This window comes from Caretta caretta, chromosome 1 (genome assembly GCF_965140235.1).
Source record: "Caretta caretta isolate rCarCar2 chromosome 1, rCarCar1.hap1, whole genome shotgun sequence".
NCBI lineage: Eukaryota > Metazoa > Chordata > Testudines > Cheloniidae > Caretta > Caretta caretta.
Window position 1 is genome coordinate 76367188 of NC_134206.1, and position 18327 is coordinate 76385514.

Genomic DNA, 18327 nt, shown 5'->3' on the forward strand with positions numbered 1-18327 from the left:
CTGCTCTGGAAACCTTTACAAATATGAGAACTCTCAGTATAATTATTCAAAGGCCCCTGATCCCACCAGTCTCAAAAGATGTCTCCTTGCAACAGAGCTTTGTGGTCTCACACTTCATTCATCTTCTACGGTGATGTGCCGCTGTTATTCGTTGTCCCCATACAGTAACTTGAGAGATCAGAGTGAACCTCCAGTGACTTTTGGAGGCAGAAAGCAGGCCAATTTCTCCTTTCAAGGGACATCTCCTCTCAGTCATATCTGCTCAAGGTGTGTGTGTAGGGACATGAGGGCCATTTTCCTTCACTTTCCTCTATGGGAGATGACCCTCCCCCCGTGCAGCATCTTAGAGCCTGGACTCCAGCCTGAGCCTGAACATCTACACCACAATTAAACGAGCCCATAGCCCTAGCCCTGTGAGCCCAAGTCAGCTGAATCAGGCTTCACTGTTGCCTTTCCCCAGGCTTATTAGATTGGGATTGCAGGAGGTATTAACAGAGCCTTATGGAAGAGGGCTAACAATGGAGAACATTCAAGAACCATTAACCTGGGTGGTCTGCCATTCAAATGGAAGATGGCTAGAATAATGAACTGGCTGCAGCCTTAGAGAACCAGCTTTACAAGTCTGGACTGTTTGGGTCTGTAACCACACAATGGATCATCTGACAAGGGAGTTGCTGGAAGGAACTGGAACTTTATGAAAGGATTCTTTCTAGTAAAGGGATGGAGACTGAGCAGGAGCAGAAGTAGAAGAGAAGGACCCTGGGAACCTGAAAGCACAATGATCAAAATTGAAAAGTGATCTCAGACTGAAGAGGGTATTGTAGGGTAGGTTTTGCATGGTGTACAGGTTTTTGTTATTGTCCATAAAGATGTATATCTTGTCTGCCTTGTGTCTGAGTAAAGTGTGATTGGTTTAGAAATTCTGTTACAAAATCTGTGTGTTATCTACTCTAAATATCATGGAACTCGAAAGAGGGAAATAATACCGAGGGCCCAGAGATCTGGGGAACTCTGGGGAGCAGGCAATAGGTACTGGAGAGTCCTGGGAGAACTGTGACTGGTTTCAGGGTCTACACAGTTGGAATATGGAGGCCTGTATCTCAGGAAGGGATGCTAGATGGAGGATCTATACCATGAGTGTGTTCCTAGAAACTTAGAGCCAGTGCTTGGACTCTGCTGAGACCCAGCAAAGCTACTTGTGGTATCCAATGGCTGGATCCAAACACAAGTACCTGGTGAGCAGCCACCAGGAGAAGCTCATCCAGGTTTGTAACAGAAGCACGGCACCGTGTTAACACTCAAGTCCCTATTTCACCATTATCACCAATCACTAGTAGGCCCATGTCGGACCTACTGCCTCCCCAATAACACAAGGGGCTGTTAGGAATATTGTCAGTAAACAGGTCAAATTATATATGGGAAACCCCCGTCACCTCAGCCACAGCTGCATGGCAACTTCTGAGCTCGCTGGACAAACAGGAAACACTCTGGAAATATGAGAGAAAATAGACTTCAAGGGGAATTTTTTCCTCTCAATGCAAGTGTTTACCTGTACCTGAAACAAGGCTAAGAGTTTCCTCATATGCACTGTTCCCTGAGCCAGACTATTCAACTTATTGCAGTGATATCCTGCATTATAACATGACAGACCTACGTTCAAGTCTTCTTTCCACACTACACTCTTTTAGGACAGGCATGGGGATGGAACTGAGCAAGAATGTAATCAGCTTCAGATGAGATAAGATGGCGTTAAAAGGGGAAAGTGAATGCATTGTCCGATCCAGTACATAAAATGTTTCATCCCATAATTTGCTAATTACTGTAAAATTAAAGTTTAGTGGCAAGCATAACCAGTGCTAATGAATACTCTACAAACTACAAAACAACATGGAAACACAATATTTTTACCTCTAAGAGGTTTAGACATAACCAGGGATAGAATAAGATTTTCATGCAATCATTAATGGCAGAGACATACATTCTCACCACCCAGAAAATACAAATCTCATTCCTTTAAAACCAAACATAACATAACAGAAACTTCTGTTCCCAAAATGCCTTTATAATGTCACTCGGTTCTACTCCTGAAGTCATCACTTGATGGCTGTTGCTACAACAACCTAATTCTCACTGATACTAATGCCCAGATGTCACACAAATATTTAGAGATGTGCCACCACCTTAAAATTTACCTGCAATTGATTATTTTAAAAAGTGTCCCTTCGTGAAATGTTTCTAATGACAAAAACAAAATTTAAACGTGCAGAAATGCCAACTTTATTAAATGTGAATTAAGGTTCAAAAAGAACATTTTTTTAAAAAAGAAACTAAGCATTAAAAACATTTTACCAATTTTTAAACATATATTGTTTTAAAAATTGAGTCTTAGGCATTTTTAATGTAGTTTTTTATTACTTATAATATCCAGCTGTGTATGGAATCTGAAAGTGTAGCTGGACCAGGTAATATAATTGGTGCTGGGATTTCTGCAGTTGGGATTATTTAAGGCCCCACCCCTAAATATCATCTATCCCCTCTGCACCCCCCTAAATATCATCCACCCCCTCTAAGGAGTTGCAACAGAAAGAAAAGCTGGAACTCCTTTTCATGACCTACAAAATCCTGCAGAATCCCTGACACACACACACACACACACACACACACACACACACAGAGCAGAATTCCACTAATACTTCTTCCAAGAGATTGAATGATGGAAATTTTATGTGAGACTCTGAATTAGTAGTTTACTGAAATTCAGATCTCATATGATCACACACAAAACCCCATCCAACTGTATTATTTTTAAAATTTCAGGATTTTTCAGGATAATGATTTGGGGGGCTCTGACTCATGGTATTTGAAAACTTGGGGTTTGCAATACTGTGAGTTAGACCCAAAGAATCATGACATTTATTAAAAATCACAAGATTTTAAATATATATATATTGATTTTTAAATAAATCTCATGATTATATCTATACATAAACACATAGTGTAGACACTAAATATATATTGTGTGTGTGGGTATGTACACTCTCCCTCTCTCTTATGTGTGTGTGTGTATAGAGAGGGAGAGAGAAAATATATAAAACCCCTGCCTCCCTTCCTCTCTTGGTGTTCAGAAGAGGCCTCCATTTACCCACTCGTAGCTTCTGGGTTGTGGGGGAGTTGTCTTTCTAGCAGTCTACATTATTTATCCCTGTCCTACTTATTTCCCATTTGAAAAGCCCACCCTTCACCATCTTCTTGCTGTGCACTCCCTCCATCACTGGTTTATACTATGAAAATTACTTGTTGCTGACAATGGATACATGTGAACCAGTGCTGAACATGATTTAACTGCACATGCAGCTAAGGGCATATTGTGTCCAGCTCTGCTTCAGGATTTAAACCTGCTAGTATAAACAAAGCTTTGTTTTCCTGCACCCTACGATCACCTTGCATACTCCACCATATCCCTTTCCCTTCTACTCAAGCCACCTCCCTACACTCACCCTGCTCCCCACAATTTTCCCTGCACTGTGAAAATTCCTTCTTTATCTCTGCCCCATCACTCCACTTGCTACATTCGCCTGGTCCATGATACATTCCCTTTACCTGCTCCTTTTACATTTTTTTTGCCCCCTACCATGCTTCCTCCTTGTTAACCCACCCTCACGCGTCTCCAGCTCCTCTGTCCCCCAACTTCAGCTGCATTTCAAGATCCTCCACATTGTGTTTCCCTGTCTACTATATCAATCAAAAGGGTGACTAAACTGCCATTATTTCCCTAAGGCAGGCTGGCTTTAGACCTATTGGAACTAGTGGAATATGCTGAGGAGCAACCTCATGTTCACTTGCTAATGATGTAGGGAAAAGGTGTCCATCTTGGCTCAGGGAATCCATGGAGCACAGTGACCCCTATGAATAACTTCACAAGTTTGAAGCAGGACATCAGAAAATCACAAGAAATCTTCAAAACAAAAATCATGAGGTTTGCACTGATGACAAGGGCTAGCAATTCTGAAGTCCACTATATGTTGGGAAAGTGTCGACATGGCTTCTGTAAGCAGAGAACATGCCTCAGCAATCTGTTTGGATCTCAACAAATGTGGACAAGGGTGATCCAGTCAATATAATGTACTTGGACTTTCAGAAAGCCTTTGACAAGGTCCCTCACCAAAGTCTCTTAAGCAAAGTAAGCAGTCATGGGATAAGAGAGAAAGTCCTCTCCTGGATCAGTAACTGGTTAAACGATAGGAAACAAAGGGTAGGAATAAATGCTCAGTTTTCAGAATGGAGAGAGGTAAATAACAGCACCCTCCAAGGATCTGTACTGGGATAAGTCCTGTTCAATATATTAATAAATGACCTGGAAAAATAGGTAAACAGTTAGATGGCAAAGTTTGCAGATGATACAAAACTACTCAGGATAGTTAAAGCTGACTGCAAAGAGTTACAAAGGGATCTCAATGAACTGGGTGAGTGGGCAAGAAAATTGCAGATGCAATTCAATGCTGATAAATGCAAAGTAATGTACACTGGAAAATATACATTCAAAACAATGGGGTCTATATGAGCTGTTACCACTCAAGAAAGAGATTTTGGAGTCACTGTGGATAGTTCTCTGAAAACATCCACTCAATGTGCAGCAGTAGTCAAAAAAGCTAGCAGAAAAATAGGAACTATTAGGAACGGAATAGATAATAAGACAGAAACTATCATAATATCACTATATAAATCCATGGTATGCCCACATCTTGAATACTGTCTGCAGTTCTAGTCACCTCATCCCCAAAAAGTTATATTAGAGTTGGGAAAAGTATAGAAAAATGACAACAAATATGAATAGGGGTATGGAAAAGCTTTCGTATGAGGAGAGATGAAAAAAAAAAGGACTGTTCATCTTAGAAATTGGTTGCTAAGGAAGAATATATAGAAGTCTATAAAATCATGAGTGGTGTGGGAAAAGTGAATAGGGAACTGTTATTTATCCTTTCACATAACACAAGAACCAGAAGCCAACCCATGTACTTAATAGGCAGCTGGTTTAAAACAAACAAAAGGAAGTACTTCACACAACACACAGTCATCCTGTGAAAATCGTTGCCAAGGGATGTTGTGAAGGCCAAAAGTATAACTGGGCTCAAAAAAGAATTAGATATTTTTCATGAAGGATAGGTCCATCAATGGCTACTAGCCAAGATGGTCAGGGATGCAACCAACCCCAGGCTCTAGGTGTCCCTAAGCCTCTGACTTGCCAAAAACTGGGACTGGACAACAAAGGAGGGAATCACTTGATAATTACCCTGTTCTGTTCATTCCCTCTGAAGCATTTGTCACTGGCCACGGCTGGAAGACAGGATACTGGGCTAGATGGAACCACTGGCCTGACCCACATGATGCTGAGAGGAAGAAATAGGTTCTAATCCGAGCTGTGAAGTGTGTATCACTGTGTGGATAAAAAGAATGGCTAAAAATACTGAAATAAAAACGTATTGGATACTTTACCACATAGTTATGTTGTGAAGATAAAGTCAAAATGCAGCCCTAAAAACTGTGTATCAAAGAAGTACTATTATCCCCACTTTACAGAATTTGAAGGACAGAGAGTATGGGACTTGCCTGGGGGCTGGGGGTGTCACACACCCGTCTGTGGTGGAAAAGGGAATTTAACTTGACTCTCCAGAGTGTCAAGCTAGCATCTAACCACTGGACCATCATTCCTGCCCAGGAATGAAGCTAGTAGTTTTGCCTAGTTAGGAAACAAGTAAAAACTGAGTAAGGACTCCAGTATTTGTCCCTATATTTTTGATCTTCACAATCCCCAAACTCCTTAGGTGTTTCTTTTTCTATTCAGTTATCATTATATACGCAGAGATTGACTATCACATTAAAGGACTATTAGACTCACAGTCCGTGCTTTCTGCCACTTCACCAGTCAGTTTTTGGTCTCTGTGATGAGCTTCTTAAAAGCTTGCTCTATATACCTCTGCACCCAGCCCCATCACTTTATTTTATCTTAAAACAACCAAAACACATTCACTAAAAAAGTCCAGACAGTATTATTAAAAGTCGTAGAACAGTAAAAAAAAAAATACTGTGGATGACGATGTTGTATGTCATGGTGACACAATCTGAATTGTCTCAACTCACAAAGAAAAAGGCAAGTGACATAATATTTACTAGATTCCCAAACATTCTATGCACTGCCTCCCATAAGCTATAAAGAGTGAGCATGTGTTTAAAAACAGGCTAACACAAACCCTTCAATGCATTGTCATAACCACTTAATAAAATCACCCACAGTAGAACATTAAAACAGGCAGATTTATTGTTGCACAGTGACACGTTCAGGATTCATATTTCTTTAAAAACGAGTTGTGGCAAATGAAATCAGTTTTCTAAAGTTTAACATTGTGCTCCGTGTCTCCACTTGCATCCTATACAGAGGGGTCTGAATCATAATGGCAATGAGGGTAAACAGAGTAACATTCTGTAAACTGAATTGCAAATATTGCAAATTTTAACACAGAGTATTTGAATTGATTTACAAACATATTTCTATTGTACATTTTCACAGTATGTTTCTTATACATTCCAAACTACTAAAAATTGACTTTTTCCCTGCAGTTCTTCACCGCAGGAAACATGTTGTGTATCCATAGACTCCCAAGACAGTCCTAATAATAACATTATTTGTGTATTTATTATTTTAAAAAACTCTGATGATTAATTCCATGAAAAAGCTGCATGAGATAGCTGCAGAAATGGCACTTGCACTTTGTGGCGTTTGAAGGCTCGTCGTTGAGATATATTGTTAATTACCATGAGTACCGTCATGACAACTCTAGCTCTGGTACATGGGTAGGGAGGGCTCATGGACCCTTTTCTTGCAGTGCAACCACATAGGAGTCAGCCATAATTGGGGTGCATGTGCTGGGGAGTGCAAGATGTGCACATGCAAGTAAAGTGTATTTGGGTGGCCCTGTTGATCCTGTACGTTGGTAGGACTGCAATGGCTACAACTTTTGTAGTGGTTTAGCAAGTCCCACTAGTATCATACTTCCAGCCACAGCCACTTCAGCAGTGTGCCTAGTCCCATCCCAGTCATGGCTCTGCCTTTGCAGTCTTAGGCCTACTCTACCCTTAAAAATTAGGTCAACCTAGCTATATTGCTCACGGGTGTGAAAAATTAACACCCTAAGTGCCACAGTTAACCTGACCTAACCCATGGTGTAGGTTGCTGTGGCAGAATTCTTCTGTTGTCCTAGCCGCTGGCACTTGGAGCGATGGATTAACTACAGCGATGGAAAAAATCCTTCCACTGCTGCAGAAACCATCTACACGACAATGCTCCAGCTGCAGAGAGGCAGTGTTGTATCTGTGGTCCTCTGCAACCATAGTGTGGATATGGCCTTAGTTGTGCCCTAATGGCATGAGTCTAATCTTAAAGCAGTGTAAATCCACTAAATTTAGTGGATTTACCCCTGATATATAATCGTATGAATAAGAACAAAATCAGGCAAGGTGTATTTTTGTGCACAATCATGAAAGAATGTCAGAAACAATGACAATCTTGGTTCCATATTGTTTGTTTCTATTTGATCACGTATCACACTCTGCAACCCTAGTGGCTGCTAAACACAACCGAACATAGCTTAAATACATTTCTGCCATACAGCAGGTTTATAAATAAATTACATTTAGCTTGTAAGTGCCTTATAGCAGAAACCTGCCATTTTATTTGCCTGTGAAGTACCATCCAAATCTATGGCACTTTGTTAAAAAAAGTATAATTTAATAAATATATAAATAAAGCATACATGCCCACATTTTCAAACTTGGAAGCCTAAAGTTAAGCACCCAAATCTACATGTAGGTAGCCAAAGCAAATGGCCTGTTTTTTTTTTTCCTAGTGGTACTGAGAATCTACAACACTCAATGAAATCAATTTATCTTATTTCGGATTAAACTAATGTTTCATCAAAAGAAAGAGACAGGTGATGATTACATCAAAGCAATAACAAAATACAGTATATCTATTTTAGCTTCACAATGGTTCAGTTATTTCAAAAGTTGTTTATACCATACAAAGATTTTGTTTCTTACGTACTTCAATACATCATCACATGAAGTAGCATTGGTGAGGAATTCATTGTATGCTATAAACCTTGCTCCCTCTATGGCAAAGATAATATGAACAACCCCTCTTCCCCCACAGGTAACCAAAGCAGAGGCTGAATCTGTTTTAGGCGGATCACACAAATTGGCACACAATTTTATGGACAATGTTCCAAAAAATTGTCGGTCTCATTAGAGAAAGGAGCTTAGTGGTCTACTAAAATAAGTTGATCATAAAGATACAAATTTTCAAGTTTGCATGTTTAAATTTATATTTAGGCTCCAAAATAAGTGCCTTATTTTCAGACATGCTGAGCTCACCACAACTTGTCTTACTTTATTGGAAATTGCAGGTTCACAATGTTTCTGAAAATCAGGACACTTATTTTTAGGTGCTCAGATATTATAGTGATGACTGACCATATACAAATGTAGATAGACAACTAAATCCAGATTTGTTTAGTTCTAACTGCAGACTCCAGAGTTTGAAAATGTTGCCCTTGCTCTTGTGTGATCCAAACTCCTGCTACAGCATTTGAGTATAGAGACGGGATGTCTGGTGAAGGAGATCATGCTGAGGGAACTGGAAAAGACCAGACATTGATTTCAGACACAACTCTAAGCCCTCTGAAGATCATAATGGTGTTCGGCTGCAGAGAATGAAAGTGGTTTCGTTCAAAGTAGAAGATGATTGTTGGTGTTAACTTCTGAGTGGAATCCCTGTCAGGCTTGATTAGGATAGGAGGCTATGTGCATATTCTGCCTCCTCTCCATCTGCAAAACCAATGCCACTGTGAGTTGAACTTCTCCTTCCCCCAAACGCACACTTTCATACTTCCTGTCAGAGATCTACCTAGTTTTAATGTCATCTGTCTGAGAAGATGGAAGGGACAATATTTTTAACATGACAATATCTCTTTTAATGGGAGTCTTTCCAAATATCTACCAGACTCTAGATGTCAAAAGTTGAAAGAAATGGATGGTTATTCTTCCATCCTGTTTTTACAATTACAAGTCTCTCTCTTCTTGTGCAACAGATGACCACCCTGCCTTCATTCCAATCCTCCGGTAAAACATACAAGGGGGGAGTCATAGCTCAGTGTTTTGAGCATTGGCCTGCTAAACCCAAAGTTGTGAGTTCAATCCTTGAGGGGGCCATTTAGAGATCTGGGGCAAAACTTGGGGATTTGGCCCTGCTTTGAGCAGGGGGCTGGACTAGATGACCTCATGAGGTCCCTTCCAATCCTGATATTCTATATATACAAACAACAAATCTCCAGACAACTGAAACATTTTCCTCTTTCTCAACTTCAGGCCTGCATCTTGCATCTAACAGTCTGTGCTGTTTTGTTTTATCTTAGGACCTGATTCTGTGAGGCTCTAAATCTTCAGAAATCAATTATTTCAGTGACTCCAAAGCTCACACAGGATCAGGGCCTTGGACTGCAAGCCCATTGAAGGACTCACAGCCTCCTTTGTGCATCTAGCTCAATAAACAATGTGCTCAATAAACAATGAGCTTTAACGGATGAAAACGGGCATTCCATTTGTCACTATGTGAGGATGACACCCTCTTCCCCTGTTCTTTGTCTCAGGCAAAAGAATGCATCATTTAGACTAAACTCTCAGATCTGAAGGTGTCCATATTTTTCCACACTCAATTCTCACATCCGTGACTTAATCAGGAAGAATATGAGTCTCAGTTTGTACCAACATTATTGGATAGTCACAGTTCCCACACTGTATACCTTCATGTAGAGATCAACATCCCTACTCTGCAACTACATGATAGTGCTGTATAAGTCTACACAGACATGCTTTCAAAGCTATGGCACTGCTAAAAATTAAAAAAAAAACACCCTCATTAAGCTATGGAAATTATTGCAGGTGAACCTCTTATTACCTCTGACGAGCAACACCAGTTTCCGTAGGTCTTGCTTATAGAACAAATTACTCACTCTAATGATTCACAAACGATAATTTCTGTCTCACAGGAGGCCCTCTGAAAGATGATTTTTTATAGGCGTAGCTCATATCACACCAGTCTTAGACAGAAGGTGATTTCATTCTCAGAACTCATGCTCACTGTATCTCTCATCTGAGGACCAAGGTGAATGTTTCCTAACTTAAGTGCCTTTCCTTGACCTGACCAAACCTGAACAAATAAGTTATGGTCCTGATCATGAGAGGTACTGAACATCTGCAATTTCTCTTGTACAATCAAGCCCTTTGTAAGGAGAGCTATGTAGAAGTTGTGCGGGATTGAGATGGGACAGCCCCACAGCCCTTTCACAACCACTATTCCAACGCTTGGTCTAGAATAGAGCGGACACTCCTGTGCAGCCCCACATACGGGTTTGTGAATATTAAATACACATAATTTTGGACTAGATAGCTACATTCTTGTCTTCAGCTGTCCAACACTGGTCTCCCCCAGCATAAGAAAACCATTGTAGTTTTGCAGCTTTGCGGACCTTCAGCCTCTATGCCCCTGAGCGGATCTAACCTTCATGCATTATGCAGAAGTACTATAATGAGGGGATTGGCAATGGGATTTAAAGTTACAGTAATTCGATCTGCTTTTTATTAGAGACTGAGAATAAAGCTGAAGAATAACTATTCTGTTGTATATTTTTGATTTTCTCATATAAATTAGAGTGGAGTGAACAGACATTGTGTGGTTAATTAATTTTTTAAAATCAGGGATAGTTCTGAAGTTATACTTACATATTAAGAATCTATTCTAATCTAGTGCTTGTGTCCACATAGCTCAGAGCTTGTTGTTTTACTTGAATCACTGGGTGTAAAACTTGCCCAGAATTCAGCAGTCCCAATTTTTAAAACAAGCTACCAGACTTCTAGAATGGATTTTGAGCCACTGTCTTTCAACACAGATTTTAAAGATAGCTATGGGATAAATAACTATTTTCCTCCTGATGTGGTCAAAGAGCCAGGTCAAATACCTATCTTACATGCATTTTTATGCATCACCACAAGAACACACAGCGCTAAAAATGCAAATAGTCTACACATTTATGAGCCAACAAACTGGTTGCAAAGTTATTCCCCCAAAATCTGACTGCTACTGTTGAAAATAAAACACTTTTCAGTGAATGAACTTTTGGAAGTAATGAATCTCTATTTTTCTAAAGTACATATTACATTTAATATATATTTTAAATTGCACTATATTATCCCTCATATATTACCTATTATAGTCATCCCATATTGATGTATAATTTACATTTAATGCTGTATTTTACATCTTCAATACATTAAAGAATTAATATTGAATCAAACCTTCATTAAAGTTGGAGGAGATACTCATTTTACTGACACCTGTCCAAATATTACTTTGATTTAATCGCATGCCTGTTTCACGCACAATATGAAAAAGGTTCAAATGTAAGTAGTAAAGACGATGGTTCAAATTTTCAAAGACATGAGTGCATAAGTTCCCTTGCACTTTTGAATACAAACTTAGGTATGCACCTATACAAATGCACACACTTCAGAGATGTGCACACCTACATTGGGAGCATGGAAAAGTGCACACCTATTTAGGTACACCTCTTTGTAAATTTAGGCCTGTATGTTTTAAAATGACCTCTTTTAAAACTTATTACACAGATAGCAGAAAGTGGCATGGCATAACATGAATAACTTAAAGTAGTGTGTTATTGGTCAGTGATATGGGAAGAATTTTGTCAAAAGGTTAACACATAAGTTTTGTGCCATCAAGTTTTGAAAAATGGTTTATGTTTTTAAGAGGACAGTAAGTGGTTTTGGTTATGCCATTCTCAAACCTTTTTTACGTCTATTAAGATAAATAACTAGTTACTGGTATGCTGTAATATTATACTTGCTGTACTTCTAAGAAATAATTCTGTTATAAAATGTGCACAGTGGTATACAGGCTCTGAAATATAACAAGAACATTGGGTTGAACTGTAATTCTCTGTACTTAGACCTTGATGTAGTTTCTGGTTTTCAACATATAGGGCCAAAAACAGGCTGTAGGTGCATTTCGTGGAGACATGGCATACATTAATGGTGTCGAAATAGCTGTAGGCCCTGTTCCCACAATCAGACCTATACTGAAGAAGCTTTGTACCAGCACAGACCATGGCTTAAGTCACTGGAGCTCCATACAGGCATGGGACTGGGTTTCAAGTTCTCAAACTTTGGGCAGATTATGAGTCCTACTTAAAATACCCTATAAATTTTTAGTTAGATATATTTCCTGCTGCTTAATAATAAAAAAATGGACCTGACTATGACCTCCGTGGAGCTACACAGCTCACCCATCTCCATTCGCTCCTCAGAATATTCTTGCTAGAGGCTGAAGTAGTCTCAATAAAATGTGGGATTCTGGGGCAGTGGGTTTACCAGTATGTATAGACTGTGTACTGCAATGCTTCCTTAACAGCTCTGTCCATGGGGGACCTAAGGAGTATGAGTACTGCCGGTTTAAATGGAGCTGAATTCACTGGAAGCAGGGTAGAAGATCTGTGGCCCACAGTTCTCACTTAACTACAGCTTTGCTGGTGTTGGCCAAGGCACATCAAAGCATGCATTTGGTCTAACAGTTCTAATTTTGCCATCAATTCTAATTTTGCTTGTGAGTCACTCCCACTGAAGTAAATGGGAATCATCTGAATGTACCTAAGGGAGGAATTTGGCATATTGAGTGTATGTAAAAATTCTAACTAGCATGTTTATTATAGGAAAGGAGAAGTAAGTTTAATTTACAGTAACTGGAAATGAAAGTGAATCTAACATAGTGAATTAGTGAATCTAATATAGAGCTTTCTTTAGATACATTTGACTTGAATTCATATATAAACACTGAATATCTGATGGAGTTTTAGTTGTTTTCTTTTACACAAAAACAAAGGCAGTCAATATATCTTTCACATATAAGTCATAATAGTTTCCTTGTACCAATTAATGCTAATATGAGCGAGACAACTCACTTAATATCACCTTAAAATGTTTTAATATTTTGACAGGTTTCATATGTAACTATGCATCTGTCTTCTATGTAATTATCAAAGAAAAAAAATCATTATTTTACATATAAATTATGTTAAAGAGATAGGATTCAGCAATTGAATTATAAATGATGAAATGCCATAAAAATTGAAAACCACCAATACAAAAAATGATTGGTGTTGTGTTTCCTAGCTAATTATGTATAAGTTCTTATTTTAATTTTCAGACTTTCTATTCAAATTGAGCCAAAAATATCCCAAATAAAACATATTTAGATAACTACAATCCAACATGATCTTTAGCTATTGGTCTGTGATCAATATTATAGCATGCACCACCGGCAATAGCAATATGACAGACTATACAGTAATTTAACAGAGATCCCAATCCTGTGAGCCCGCATCAATTGATGTTATATAGATAGAAGGCTTGCAGGATTGGACCCTCTCTTGGAAAACTGAGTTTACTATGAGATTGTTTCTCAATCCTGGTTTGCCAAGCAACCTTTCAGATCACTCCTTATCCATCCTTTTATGACGCCTACAAGCAATGAGTTAATAAACAACCAACACACAACCACCACCATAATACCTCACTCCTCAAATTATTCTCTTTTGTGGTGCCCATTGCATCTTGTCTTCTCTGTTTCATGTCCTTTAAAAGCTCTATGGAGCAGGGACTGTCTGTCTCTGTGTTTTGTTTAGCACTGAGCACATTATCCTCAATAAAGGAAATAATTAATAAAAGAGAATAAATAATACAGGAGGAAAGCCCCATAAAGGCAGAAAAGGCAGAGACTCATAGAATCATAGAAGATTAGGTTTGGAAGAGACCTCAGGAGGACGTCTAGTCCAACCCCTGCTCAAAGCAGGACCAACCCCCACTAAATCATGCCAGTGAGGGCTTTGTCAAGTCAGGCCTTAAAAACCTCTAAGCATGGAGATTCCACCACCTCCATAGGTAACGCAATCCAGTGCTTCACCACCCTCCTCGTGAAAAAGTTTTTCCTAATATCCAACCAGACCTCCCCCACTGCAACTTGGGACCTTAACTCCAGTCTCTATTTAGTCATCTAGGGATTGTGCTATTCCATGCAAGGGGATTGTGATAGACAGTAAGGTGATGGATAGCAGAATAAATCCCTAAAATGGAGTGATACAGCAAGTGAGAAATTCTTAGGAAAATGCATTAATTTGGAAGTAAACCTACTATATTTAAATAAATACGAATCAATTGGAAAGAGAGAGAATTGAAAACAACTTTAAAATATTTAATTATTGTTTTCCATAAGCAAGAGGGTGTTTTGTTTTGTTTTTCAAATTAACCAGTTAGTAATTCCATTTTGCACTATGTGATTAAATCTGCAATTTATCTACTTTACTTTACCTTACTTACTACTACTTGCAGAGAAAGGTATTATTCAACATGAATAAAGGAGGCAGGATCTGGCCTTTGAAATATATTGGCACATCTACTATTCCTTCAAAGTTATTACTGTTTGCTTCAACGCAAGTTAACATGAATAGCTTTAAAGCCAGCATATTCCCTAACTGATTATTTTCTTTGGGGGTATATGAACTATAAACCTTAAGGGTAAGATTTACAAAAGCACTCAGTGTTGGCTTAACTCTGTTCCCTTTGAAGTCAAATGCAAAACTTCCATTGACATAACGAGCAGAGTTAAGCCAACACTGAGAACTTTTGAAAAATCCCACCCAAACTCTTCTCCCTTAATAAAATTCATGCAACAACTCTGAAGTCAAAAAGCTGTACTGACATACAGAAACTGAGGGTGGGTCAATTTTGGCCTTTAATCTACATTGTATATGGAACTGTACGAGTATAAATATAATAAAGATAGATCAAGAATAACAGTCTTCCACCTTGTTGTAAGTAAGTAACAGTGGAGAAAGCTTGCAATTTTGGATGAGAGAATAGTTAGCCAAGTAGAGAAAGTACAGAGAGATTACAAAAGAGAAAATAATGGAAAAAAATAAAGAGGGAATGTACAAAAGGGTATAAGAAAAAGCATGGATAAAAATGAGCAAAGCAGAGTTACAATACAAACCTCAACATATCTGGAGTAAATGTATGGTAATTCTTTTCTGAAGGTTAATATCCAGGGGTGCTATTCATATTTCAATTCTATACTGCATATAAAGTACTTTGGGGGAAATTGTGGAGGTTGAATTTAAAAGATCTTTGCAAGATCATTTGTTTGTCTCTACAGGCGCACTTGGAATTTTATTTATTTTTAGCTTCCAAGTTGTATTTTTAAAAATCTCATTATTTTTATTTTAAAAGCACATATTTAGGTGTATAGTATGCAGATTTTAATATGACAAAAATTCTGTTTTAATAATATTCTATCTACTACTAGCAGAAAAAGGAACCTTTTTTAAAAAGAAAAACGTATGCATTATGAAATATTTGAATTTCTTATTTTACTTGGTTGTTCCCTGTCCTACCTTCAAATAGCCATATCATCAGTTAAGTAGATATTACAACAAGCTAATTGATCCACTTACGGGGAACTGAGATATTATTAGAAAATGGAATTAATTCAAAACCTCATTTAAAATCTCAAATTATTCAGGATGCTATTTACTCCTGTACCAAGGGTCAGCAAAGGAGTTATACACCACTTAAATCCTACCTAAACCCTAAGAGTAGGGCTTAATTGTGATTTATGTGATCTACTGGCCCTGAGATGGCCCTGTGCACAGGGTGAGTTTCACTTTAACCTTCTAGTTATCTGTTCCTACAACTAGTAAAACAGAAGGAAACTACTTGCAATTGGTGTACATTTGGTAGTTGAGCTGAAATAGTTTAATTTTATATAAATTTTCATTAAAATAATGGTAGGTTTTACTGTTTATATAGCTATGTCATACTGCAACTTCTCACCACTGTTGGCTGAAAAACGAAATAGCTTGACAAAAGAAAAAAGCTGGAATATATCAACTCTTTTTTGGATGGGGAAAAGAGTGGGAAAACACCAGACCATCACCTTTTCCCATTCTAAGTCCCAGTAAATGGTAGTACAATCACATAAAAAACCCGGGGTTTATTCCTAAATTTAGCTTGTAGGATTCTAGTTTCATACCACCCTTAAAGACTGCTTGGCCTTGCCAGCTACTGAGACTAACTGTAATTCAAGAGCCAAATGTTTGTGTGGAGCTTACACTTAGACATTTGCAACTGCCTTCACACTAGCACAGAGAAGAGCACAAAGATCAAACCAGCATCTATGCCTTGATTGGAAAGTTGGTTCATGCTATCACATACTCAGGAAACAGTGACATCCATGTTGGGTCAGCTCACTCAGTGACAGAGTGACATTATCACTGCAGCTTTTTACCAAAGGGCATGTCTTTAAACCACACGTAACTAAACCTAATGTTATACACTTGGCAACCCAAGTGGTCTCAAAGGTTTCCATTCTGACCAAATGCCAAACACTCTTGTCTGCAGCCAGAATTGCCTTCCAAGCAGCTAAAGGCAAACCAGGTCAGAATCATTCTCAACGGTTATGAACTATGTAACTTCTGTAATCGAACTACACACTTTTTTCCGAATAGATCTGCATTGGTCCAGAGAAAAAGATTGTTCTCTACCAGTAGGCCCATTCCCCACAGCTCCTCTGCCTCCTTGAATGCCATGATCTCTGGGATCCTCACCCTCCATTAGGTTTTAAAATGATTCAACTGAGCAATTAGAAAATACCAAACTCAACACTATTGCTGACTCAAAAGCGTGATATCGCTATATTACTGTAATTGATCAACCTTAATGGGAAGCACACAAGGGTCTAGTATATTTTCTATACAGAATTCATTAGCTCATGATGGTCTAATATTGTCTTATTCTACTAGCATACATTTCTAATCCATCCCTTACTTGCAATGACTTTCAGTAATAAAATGGAAGGCTTTTATGCAGCTAGAATCAGGCCAAGTTGAATGTGTGGTTTTGAAAAAAAGAAAATGTAATGACATTTTTATCCCCCTTGTCTATCTGCAATGAGGTTTCTGTCAAATTAGGTCAAAACATTTTCCATTGCCGAGTCATGTTTCATCTGTTAAATGATGTAATAGAATAGAAGTAGCTGTCTTCCAGGCTTCCAGGGGTTCTACATGCAGAAGATGCATAAAGCATTTAATGTGACCAGAACCCACATGCTTGATTTGAATACAAGATTAAGATAGATTTATGAGACATATCCTTGGACTCATGTTTTTTGCAACAAAGTCCCAATGGGGCTAAAAAGCTTGCTCTTCTTTCTGCATTGAGTTTGTGCTAATTCTTAGGATATGATTTCAGTGCAACCTCTGATTCCCAACTCTGACAGGGAGGGACAGTCCAAAGTTACTGAAACAAGCATTGTGTTGTTGTTGTTGTTGTTTTTTTCCATTTACTTCCCCACAGACTGTAGAGAAGCAGCTTAATCATTTTGAACGAGGAAGAGTGCTGAAATATTCAGACCTTTCAACCTTTCCTCTTTACTTTAATGAGAACTAATTCCATCTCCTTGTCTAACCGCATGTCTAAAAGGGAAAGCCAGGACCCCTTTGAAGATAAGATCTTGACAGAAAAACATCACATTATATCTACTTCTCCTTTTAATAAAACCAAAGTTGAAAAAGTAACTGAATGTGCTGTGATGGTTCCACAATCAAACCCCTCTGTGTTTCATGAAAACTGTTCTCATATCCCTTGTGCTCCTTATGAAGAGCTAGCGCTGGGTGCTTCCAATTCTGCAGCTCTGCAGTACACATTCTCAAGAACAGTACCTGAACTTACTACTGTATGTTTATACATTTGCTCCTACAACAGACTGATTTTTTTCTTGTTCACTGACTGTGAACAGTTTCTAATGACTGGACAGGGCATAAATCCTTAATCTTTCCCATTTTCAAATGTTCTCAACTTTGTGATCAACAGAGTATTCACTATGAAAATCCTTTTTTTCACAGAGTTATCAGTCTTGTTGTCTGATAGAAAAATAAACATTTCACAGTCAGTAAAATCCAAAGCTGTGCAGAAAAAGTCACGGTTGCTTGATGACTACGATGCAGGCACCAGCTCTTCCAATATTTAGGGAAGCCATCTGCATAACAAAAAAGATTAAAATTAACAGAAAGTCTCGCAAGAAATGGCAGAAGTATTGTGGCACATATTATTCAGGAACTGTCAACATTAATAGCAGCTGAACTACCAAAAGTA

General features: G+C 38.5%; 1 protein-coding gene across 1 annotated transcript in view; it reads right to left on the bottom strand.

Moving 5' to 3' along the window:
- Window positions 1–6294: 6294 nt before the first annotated feature.
- The window catches only part of KLHL1 (kelch like family member 1), a 452588-nt gene continuing 440555 nt past the window's right edge, over window positions 6295–18327 (bottom strand). Inside the window, exon 11 of the mRNA XM_048851948.2 lies at window positions 6295–18211. Coding sequence (XP_048707905.2) covers window positions 18152–18211 — 60 coding nt within the window. The 3' untranslated portion in view covers window positions 6295–18151. The remainder of the gene's footprint in view (window positions 18212–18327) is intronic.